The sequence below is a fragment of the Gymnoscopelus braueri genome (genome assembly GCF_963280865.1).
Source record: "Gymnoscopelus braueri genome assembly, chromosome: 3".
Lineage (NCBI taxonomy): Eukaryota > Metazoa > Chordata > Actinopteri > Myctophiformes > Myctophidae > Gymnoscopelus > Gymnoscopelus braueri.
In genome coordinates this window covers 43,943,514-43,954,679 of record NC_137612.1, presented here as the reverse complement: position 1 = coordinate 43,954,679, position 11,166 = coordinate 43,943,514, and the positions used below count along the sequence as shown (strand labels likewise).

The 11,166-nt window shown below is 40.3% G+C and overlaps 1 protein-coding gene across 1 annotated transcript; it reads left to right on the top strand.

Moving 5' to 3' along the window:
• Positions 1-201: 201 nt before the first annotated feature.
• Positions 202-4,260, top strand: LOC308081963 (uncharacterized protein; the record flags this gene model as incomplete). Its single annotated transcript, XM_080423577.1, has 5 exons — positions 202-308; positions 1,409-1,474; positions 1,625-1,720; positions 2,165-2,287; positions 2,452-4,260. The coding sequence occupies exons 2-5, from the start codon at positions 1,442-1,444 to the stop codon at positions 4,258-4,260; spliced, it is 2,061 nt and encodes a 686-aa protein (XP_080279703.1). The 5' UTR covers positions 202-308; positions 1,409-1,441.
• Positions 4,261-11,166: the final 6,906 nt, after the last annotated feature.

Below are 11,166 nucleotides of genomic sequence, written 5' to 3'. Positions count from 1 at the left end.
GTATACCGAAAATAATTAAGATCCCCCATAATTTGTATTAATACCTTAGAGATAATGTTAATATCTACCACCAAGTATTAAATAAATTGAAATGTCTTAACCACAAAATATTACATATACAAAAAATACCGCAATACATATTTCCCCTCCCCCCTTTATTGTGTGTGTGTGTGTGTGTGTGTGTGTGTGTGTGTCGCACTCTTAAGGAACAGCCTGCAACTGGCCTAACACAAGACCTCCACAAACTTGGCCTATCATCTCTGGAGACTTTGGTGGGGATAGACAGGGAATCTGATGGAGAGTACCAGGTATTAATTTCACTCAATTTGGTTTAACATTAAAACCTACACATAATACAAATACTCTATGAAGGCTCAATTGGTTACATTAGGTCAATGCCAACCACAGGCCTTATGATGTGGCGGCACTGGAATAAAAAAATAGGGAAGAATAATTGAGTGGTTTTGATTTAGAGCATATACTGTGGGGGCTCCTCACTGGAAGGTTAGTCAGTACATTACAGTCATTTAGCAGACTCTTTTATCCAAAGCGACTTATAATAAGTGCATTCAACATACTGTAGGTAGGCAAGGAAACTACTAATCACCAGAAGTCTTAAGTGCATTCTCTTCTAAAACAAGCAACTAAGAGTATACCTATCGCTAAGGTAAAAGTGCAATATATCAGCTACCTACTTTCTTAAACAGATGAGACAAATGGGGAAAATCAAATGAGCAAGAGCTAAAACAAATAAGTGTATCAAATAAACAAGATCAAAAGGGCCTACTCTGTGTGGAGTTTGCATGTTCTCCCCGTGTCTCCTAGGGTAGTTAATACCCTCACAAAAACATGTAGTAATCCTGGTCGCTATACCGCCTCCCCCATGACAGCCAGGGCGCCTGATGGAGGGGAAGGGAACTGGTTGGAATAACGTGTTCCTTCCACGCGCTACGTCCAACCAGGGAAACTCCCCCCTGTCAGGTGACAAGAAGGTCAGTTGGCTCTCATGCCTGAAGGAAGCATGAGCTCGGCCCTGGCCTCCCTACTGTGGGGGACTGGTGTAGGGCTGGTGTAGCGCCCAGGATCACTTAGGAAATTGGCACCGGGTGAAAAATATGGGTTACAAAAATCGCGGGATAAAAAATGTAAGTAAAAAAAACAAAAAAAACAAGATCAAATAAAACGAGAGCTCGTACAACTAATTGACAACAAGTAGGCAAGGCTAAGAGGAAGGGTCAGGGTAGTGTTTCCTGAAGAGGTGGGTTTTCAGCCTGCGGCGAAAGATGGGCAGTGACTCTGCTGTCCTGACATCAGCGGGGAGTTCATTCCACCACTGTGGGGCCGTAACAAAAAAGCTGTGCCTGTGTAGATCGATTATTAATTACTTATTTGTTTTCTTGCTCTAAAGGACCATGCTGCTACAAGTCGAAGTGAAGAATCAATGTTGGGGCTACACAGTGACTCGGAAGGGAAGGTACTACATAACCACACATTTTTTTCCCCACAATGTTCAATACTCTTAAATGGCTTAGATGCCACGCTACATTTATATGGCTTAATTCTATGTATGTAAGTAGACACACACACACACACTCTCTCACACTTTTTTTTACTTGCTCAAAAGGTACAGCCTGCCACTGGCCTAACGCAAGACCTCCACAAACTATCATGTCTTGAGACTTTGGTGGGGATTGACAGTGAGTCCGATGGAGAGTACCAGGTATTAATTTCACTCAATTTAATTAACATTAAAACCTGTTCACACTACACATACAATATGAAGGCTAAATTGATTATATTAGGTCAGGGGTGGGCAACTTTGATGATGGAGAGGGTCACTATATTTCCACACTCACTCCAGAGAGCCACAATGCATGTTGTTGCTGTCGGACATATTTTAACTTATTTCGTAAGTTAATGTCATTCTAGTATGTCACAAAACAATTGCTGAGAAAAAGGGGGCAATAAATAAATGGATACATAAATAGATAAATAAATAAAAACATGTTCTGTTTTATACAAGACCAGGGATATGGGTTACATTTCACACATGAGCCACTTAAACAGTGTCATGATTGGCTGTAATAGTTCTTTGGATAAAACTCATCTAAATGTATAGCATTTGTGAGAATAACTACTTATTAATCTCATGATAAACAAATAGACTGACGAGGATGAGGACACGGAATCCAGAAATGAGGAGGATGCTGACGACGAGGTTGCTGACATCGATCCTCTCACTGGAGTGGACTGTCATACGCCAGGGTCTTCAACAGCTGATGGACAGGTGAATCCTTTACATGTAATGTCCATGCAGCATATAGTGCATTTATTTTTTACACAATAAAACCGTTACACTGATGGAATACTGTAGAAATAAATCTGTTCATTGTGCAAATTTATAAATGTCTATCTAAATGTGTCTAAACTTTGGCCTCATTTGTTCCCCAGGGTAACCCACATTTGGCTCCATTCCAAGTGACGGTAGATAACCTAGACCGTGCTGTTACACCTCACGTAGTGTCAATGAAGCATCAAAGACTGGACTACCATTGGTTACTAATGGTTGCAAACCAAGAGAGGGTCAGCGCCGCACATCTGCCACAAGATGTCAGATCATCTGTCCTCAATGTACCACTCTCTGAACTTGTCCCCAACCAGGATGACCGTAATTGCCTTAAAATTGAGTTTCAGGAACTGATTGGTAGAGTTATTGTCTCCAACTTCACATCATTAGAGAACTTCAGAGAAAATGTCCAGTGGCACCTACCTCATCAATATTCCCACGAAATGGCCCTAAAAACTCTGATAAAACCACTGGGTATACTGGATGTGGACGAAAAGAAATCGAGTGACATGATCCAAGCTATGCGTCACATCAATGACAGGTATGTCCCATATGTGCCTGTTGACGATGGGAAGACGACATTGAAGCCAGCTGTGAAGATCATTGTCACAGGAGACCTGTTGACGAAGCAGAACTCTGACCGTGCTGTAAGAGATCTTCAGAACAGCAACACAGAGTATGAGAGACAGATTGGCATTGTTCCTTCTGTGGCTGACTTTCACGGCAGCATGAACTTCAATGATGTTATCTATAAAGAGTTCTATAATGTCTCCTCCAATTCAGAGATTGGTACATTGTTTCACTTGAAGAACCTAACCGACAGGAGAGATGTAAGTGCAACAGCACTGGGAGACCATTATAGAGCGAATGATGCATTCGTCCAGGATGTGACGGATGCCCTCATCATCACAGCTACTCTCGAGTACTTTGGAATGGACAGTGTGCATGATGGACCCAAACAAAACTCCCCACCAAATTTCAGTTCTTCATTAGAGAAACAGCAATGGTTTGACACTCAACTTGGTAATATAGTGGACAGGTATGTTATGAATGACCACATAAATACACTTTTCCCTGTAACAACTCCAAGAAGTGAAAGCCAACCTGAAGCACAAGAACACAAATGCCACTTAGCAGAATGCATCTACCCACCATTCCAAAACTTAACGGAGCTCAAGAAACACGAAGAAGAGGTACATGGTTTCCGTCTTTTCCATCACACTCCACAAGCAACCACATCTCGGGGAGGTTTTATAACTGATGGGGTTTATAATTACCACACCGCTTTCATGAAAATGACCATGCTGGAGAGGGACTTCCAGGATTCAGTGAAGGAGGGGGATGGAGACAGAACCTGCCGCCTGTGGAAGTTTAAAATGCTTCATTTTAAGCAAGCAGGTCGACATCGGTACTCTCTGGAGGCACTCAAACTCCAACTAGATCTACATGCTTTGCTGAGTCCAAGTGATGCCCACAGGCTTAGATGGAATAGAACTGTGAATGTCACTGGAGGTGCCGGTAACAACATATCTCTGGACATGAATTGTGAGCACTACATACTCTACACGAAACAGTGCATTTCACAAGTTGGCGCAAACATCAACTTTGACATTGCCCAGTTCATGAGCCAAAGTCTGGGAGAGACGAAGACAATTCTGGACAACTTTGACAAAGACTGTAAAGTTCCACGTGAGTCAGGGAGACACACAACTGCCAACCGAGACGATGACATCGATGCGATGGTCAGTGTGCTACACAAAATACAGGTGTTTAGGCAGAAGCCGGGCAGGATGTACCCCCACTTTAAGGAGCAAAATGCAAATCCTTTGAACAGACTAAAGTCCCCAGGACTATGGAAATGGATCAGTGAACAAATTCTGAAGATTGACACGAAGATCGAGGCAAACAAATAGTCTCCTACTACATCTGTAACTCTCTCTTGTTCCTCTGACTTTCCAATCTTTCTCTCTTTCCCTCACTACCTAATCCATCTGTCTAACCCCCACAGCTGATGCCGTTTTTTAATTGTTTTTAATGTGCCTATCTACATTTTTTCAAATGTAGATAACTAGTGTTCAGGCGGCCCTCACACCTACGTTGAACCGCAGATCCGACTGATATGCCCATATATGGAGATCTCTCCATATGGTCCCTTTTATGCCCATATATGGAGGCACTGGTTTATTTACACCTTATACCATGACGACACATTGAGGTTAGACCAGTGATTCTCAAACTTTTTCGACCCCTGTAAATAACTTTCATCCATGGTACCCCTGAATGACATAGCTTATTGAAAAAATAAGCTATGTAAATATGTTAACCTTTCTCCCGAAGATACAGGAACAAGAAACACTTGAAAGTATAATCTGTTTCAAATTAAGATGGGTTGAAAATAATTTCTTACTTTTAAGCGTATACGTTTAACCACTTGAACCCCAGCATCCCTTTTCTTGGGGGAAACTTTGCCAAAAATAGCTGACCTACAAGCTCACAGCTGCTATTTTTGCCAAGACATTTGGTGTAGGGGGGACACACACACCAAGTACAGTGCAAGTCAGGCTAGTGTTAGTATAGTGTCTAAGTGGGTCCATTACTGAAAGTGATATTGATTCATTCCAAATATTGTCACAGCATTCTACGGCACCCCTGGACTTGCGTCACGGCACCCACTTTGAGAACCACTGGGTTAGACGACAAACTCCATATTTGGGCGTAGCTGCATTGGGAACTCTGACATTGTTATGATGTCATCACACCAGTAGGCTTAATTTGGCCAGTATTAAGAGTGTTCAGATTGTTCAGTATCAGTACCCTCCCTTAAACCAATTATAATATAGAATGGCCTATCTTTAAGCTCACAGCATGTTGCTGATGTTCAGCTTGTAAATCAGCTTTTTTTTCCCACTATAAATTGAACTTTTCCAAAGCACGTTTTCTCTTTTAAATGTAGTGGAGTGAAGGTTTTCAAATACACAAAGTATAGATCAAAAATGTAAAGTGCTCAAGTAAATCTACTGTTACTGTCTACCACTGCCTGTTTTTAATAAAAGAACCTATTGGAACTAGTTCATGTATAATCATTTCATGCATAATATTCCAAAAAGCTTTCACCTGTTACAGCATGGCATATCCAGATATCCCTACACTAAGTGTGTTAATTTTAACAGGCCTTAAGTAAGTAAGTAAGTCAATTTTATTTATAAAGCACATTTCAAAACAAGGTTACAAAGTGCTGTACAATGGAACACAATTAAACAAAATTAACAAGTTAACAACAGAGTATAAAAGTATATAAATAGAGTAATAAAACAATACAACAACAAGGATTAAAACAAAACAATTTGTCCGTGAAAGTCAGGTTGAACTATGGGTAAAAATGCTTACGGAACAAATGTGTTTTTAACATCCTCTTAAAACCTTCAACAGACTCTGCATTTTTTATGGCCAATGGTAGGGCGTTCCACAGTGTGGGAGCAACCACTGCAAAAGCCCGGTCACCCTTTGTTTTGCGATTGGACGCAGGTATTTTAAGAAGGCCTTTGTCAGAGGACCTGAGGGATCTCATATTGTCCTTAGGAGGCAGTAGGTCCAAAATATAAGGTGGGGCCAGCCCGTGTAACGCTTTATAAGTGGTTAGGATAATTTTAAAATCTATTCTGGACCTAACTGGTAGCCAGTGCAGTGCGGCTAACACCGGAGTTATGTGTGCTCTGCGGTTTGTGTTAGTAAGGATTCTGGCTGCCGTATTCTGCACTAGTTGGAGTCGGGATAATGATGAACGGCTCAGGGTGGTATAGAGTCCGTTACAATAGTCAAGACGGGAGGAAACAAAAGCGTGCATGACTTTTTCTAGATCTTGTGAAGTGAGCATTGATTTAATTTTTGCAATATTGCGTAGATGGTAGAAGCATGACTGGGTAACCTTTTTAATATGGAACTCGAAGTTTATTTGATTGTGTTATATATAAAGTGTTATAATTCCTGAGGACATGTATCTATAACTATATTGAAGTTGAATTTTTACAGTATTAAAAAGAATATCAAGTGAAGTGAACAGACTTCTAAGAAGCATCTTCTGTGACAAGTATCTTGTGAAATCCATTGTCTCAATCCCATTCAAATGAATTTATTTGGTGATAAAAAGGGCACATCAGCACTTAGAGAAACAGCAATGGTTTGACACTCAACTTGGTAATATATTCAACAGGTATGTTATGAATGACATAAATACACTTTTCCCAGTAACAACTCCAAGAAGTGAAAGCCAACCTGAAGCACAAGAACACAAATGCCACTTGTCAGAATGCATCTACCCACCATTCCAAAACTGTTCAAATTGTTGTGTTGTGACAAATGTGCTGCGAGATGGCTGTAGTGAAATGGGCTTATTAGGCCTACACTTGAGTTATGATGTAGAATATTCATGTCTATCAAAAGGCTTTGAAGGAAAGACAATATTGAGACTAATATTCCTTTTGGGGGTTAATTAGCACATTTAGAATGTCAAATCTTGTGTTATGGGCTGTGTCAACAAATATTTTCAAATGGGGGTACACAGCAAAATGATTATCAATTTGGGGATCGGATCCTCCTCCTGAAAACATTTGAGAACCATTGATCGATTCTAACAGCATTTTCCACATGAAATTCACAAAGTGAATTAAAAAGTGAGTAAAAAAAAACATTAATCAAGTGAAATTGTACAAGTGAGTGTTACAAAATAATGGGTTTCCACCATATGTAGGACATGTCAACTGACATGCCATATTTGTTACAGACAAATAACGGTATCAAATTAAGTACATGAGTGTAGTCCTACAAGAGTCAGCACTATTTCTTAGCAGAAGGGCTCTGGTGCTCACCAGTAAAGGACATAATGACAAATATGACTTTGCCACTTGATAAGACAGACACACTCATTAAGTCTGCACCTTTATTGCAGGGGTGAATGGTGTTTAGAAATGTTTTTTTTTTTTCAGGGCGAAAATGCTTATACAAATGTCAGTCACCCATCATGCCAAAAAATCAGCCAACCATCATACAAATGTCAGTCATCCCTGTACTCATCTACCGATAGGTCTTGAAAGATTTCACCAAGAACCTTTAAAATGGTTTGAGCCTGCTGTATGGTGCTTACTGAAACATTGGTAAAGATGTCCTGCAATGTGAAGAGACAATCACTTCTCTCAATGACCTCTTGGATCAAATTAGCGTGTGTGTCATCTGTTAGGTTCACAGTGGCAGTGCTGTACACAGCCAACCCACCGCGAAACCCTTGTAGTATCAAGTCATCTCCGATATCCTCTAACTTTGCACTCAATAATAGCTTTTGCCTCTCACTAACAGTTCTCTGTCTGCTATCTAGCTTCTCTCCTGCAAACTTTTCAATCTGGCTGGGTTGTCCATCACACGTGGGATTGCATTCACATGAGGAAGCACAGAAGTCACAGCACGAATGACTAGGGGAAATGACATTGATTTTCTCTCCATCAAAGAGATGCATCAATTTTGCCCGACGGCAGGTGTCTTTATCTGACAAGTAATCTCGCATCTGGTCAGAAACACCCACTAACTGTCGACCATGGTACAAAATTAACGAGTGAGCATTTGATCCATCCCTGCCAGCTCTACCCAAGGCCTGCATGTAAGCCTCTGTGTCCCTTGGTGGCCCATAGTTTATCACCATATTAAGTCTTGTAAAATCCACACCCATACCCAAGGCAGAAGTGGCGAGAACCACTCTTAGAGTTGATGAGGGGACTTTCAAGGAGTTACAAATGTCTGCCTTTACATCCTCTGGCGTCTCTGAGTGGAACATGTCTACCAGTCTATTGCCTGAAATGTCTTCTGCACCCTCTGGGTGACGGAACTTACTCCCAAGTGTCTGTTTGAAGACATCTTCGTAGAGCAGAGAGCAGTCAGAAATGCTGTTGCAGTATATTAAGACCTTCTCTGTGCTGGTTCCCTTCAGCTCCAGTTCTTTGCACAGCCATGTGAATGTCTTGACTGGATCTGAATCCACCTTCTTTGATGCCAACCGGATATTGGCTCGATCTGGAGACTGGACAATCTCTACACAGTTAATCAGTCCTATGTGCTTGATGATGTCCTGTCTGGTCTCCTTTGATGCTGTAGCAGTCACTGCAAGTAATAATAATAATAATACCTGGGATTTATATAGCGCTTTTCTGAATACTCAAAGACGCTTTACATGTTGAACTAAACTAAAAATAAAAACAAAAAGTACTGGCACAGACTTTGGAATGATGGAGCGAAGTTCCCCAACCAGGCCACACCACTTTCGGAATGGAGCAGAACGTTTTCCTCCCTCACCCCTGTTTGAAAAGAGAAATATTAAGCTTTGATTTGATTTATTTAGCACAAAATGTAAAAACAGTACAAAAAACAGTACACAAATTTAAAAAAAAGTGCCAGGAAGAGGCAAGAAGCCCAAAGGGCTTATATGACGCCTCTACCTATGTATAACAACATTAATAGAACATGATTTGAAAACAAAATATGAATATATAGCATTTACAAATAACATGATTGCAGTATATTAAAAAACACTACAACATAATTGAAATACCTGATTATACATGTCAAGATTACTGCTAATGATTTGCCAATATTGTTGACAGACTTTTTGATTATAAAGGGTGTCAAATCCATAGTGCAACCAAGCAAATAGGGAATAGACAAAAATAGACCATACAAAATAGAATGAATGTGTGATAATGAATGTGACATTCTGTGATCTGGTCAATCAGAACATCCTACTATTTGTTCTTAGATAAATTAAGTGAAGAAAGATGTATACCAGTAATCTAATTTGCATGTCAAGTATGACACTAAAACACATGCTACACATCACGTATTTTTTCTGAAATATTAATAACAGAAATAACAAAAATAATAAAAGAAAAACATAATACTAAATAATTTGAAACATAAGTATTTTTCAAAAATATGATCATTTCACTTACCATTGGATCACTGTGTGTACTTCGTCTACAGCAATTCCAACCAACCGCTGCTGGAATATTGGGGTTTGAAGCACTTTTCTCCAGCTTTTATTCCCCACGAGCGTCTCCGGCGACCCGAAAACAAAGGGATATTTACCCTGTTCAATTTGGTAGTCCACTTCTGGGCTTTCTCCAGCACATGCTGCTGATATCCCTATACAATCGAGAGACCGTATCTGATCCTCGATAATAGACAGTAGCGGACAAACCACTAAAACAATTGGCTCTTCAGGCCATTTAGAAAACCCGTGAACATTCGAAAGAATCCTGCATGCCGTAGCCCATGTTTGGAAAACCAAACTTTTACCAAAACCTGTCGGTAAACAAGCTAGAACGTCCCGGTCAAGCAGTAAATTCTTGAGACAAAGCCGTTGTAGTGGTTTAAAAGAGGGAATCTTGTGCACTTCACAAACTTCTGTGATTGTTTTGTTGAAACTGTCCTCAAAATCCATTTTTCTGATTATTACGGGGCCAGAGCTCAGCTCTGGACCTGTTTTAATGTTCCCCTCTTTTTTCTTCTGCCACTTTTGGCAGTTCTGGCTGAACCGTGCATACGCTTTTTACGAAACTTGGCCATATGGTAGATGGTCATGAAAAACTATCAAGAAATAATTCTCACAATCTTTCGTCAAAAGGTGGCGCTATAGCAAAATGCCAACTTTGAACAGGTACAACTCATGCCCTGTTTGACCTACAGCCATGAAACTTCAATATACATATGCGTCTACTCATGATCAACAACTTTCACACTCTGACTTTTGACCTCTGACCTTTAGATCTCCCACCATTTTGAATTATATGAAAAACAGTTAAAAATCTCCTCCTGGGATTTTTGAGTAATCTGCACGAAACGTTTTACACATGAACTTTGGACCTATGCCGACAAACATGTGCAAAAGATTTTCCATAAGTGAAAAAATGAAGCTTTAATGAGCCAATGAATATTGCAGTTTTATGACAATTATTCATCTGCCCCTAACACATACATGCAGACTCACATTTCTTTGAAACTTTGCGGTAATGTTGAGGGTCATTCCAAATATCACTGAAACCAATCTTACTCCAATTGGTCAAAGGGGGGGCGCTATAGCGATTTTTTGAAAATGCAAACTTTAAACAGGCAAAAGTCATGCCTCGTTTGGCCGACAGCCATTAAACCTGCTTACACATGTGCCTTGACTCATGAGGAACACATGTATCACGTTGACCAGTAAGCTCCGCCCTTAGATTGTCCGCAATTTTGAGCAGTTTGAAAAACACTTAAACCCAGGATTTTTCAGCTATTTGCGTGAAACTGTATCATCTGTGTGATCTCCTTTTTCACAAGTTCTTGTCTGTTGGTCCAATGGCTTCTCCCTGAAACGTGTGCCTCATAACCTGAAGGTTGCCAGTTCAAGCCCCACTTGATGCAGACTCATTTAACTTGTATTGCAAAAAACGTGACTGTATCAATGAATACATGTGCAAACGGTAAAGATAACATGAAATGCTTATTTGAGAGTATGTTTTTTCAATGTATGACGTACTTCATTGTGAAAATAGCCGATCTACAATCTCACAACTTTTCAGATAGCAACGTTTTGTGAGCTTGTAGATCGGCTGCTTTCGGTTTCGGTTTCGAGGTGACATACAATTTCTCTATTGGTAAATGGTTTGTGAACGAGTGATCTTAGTGTTAGTGAAACAGGGGCTTGGTTCATGACAGAAGGCAAAAGTTTATGATCTTCAACAGACAACTTCAGCCTGGATGAAGCTATAGTACTACAGGTAGTGTCTCAGCCTGTGAGTTCA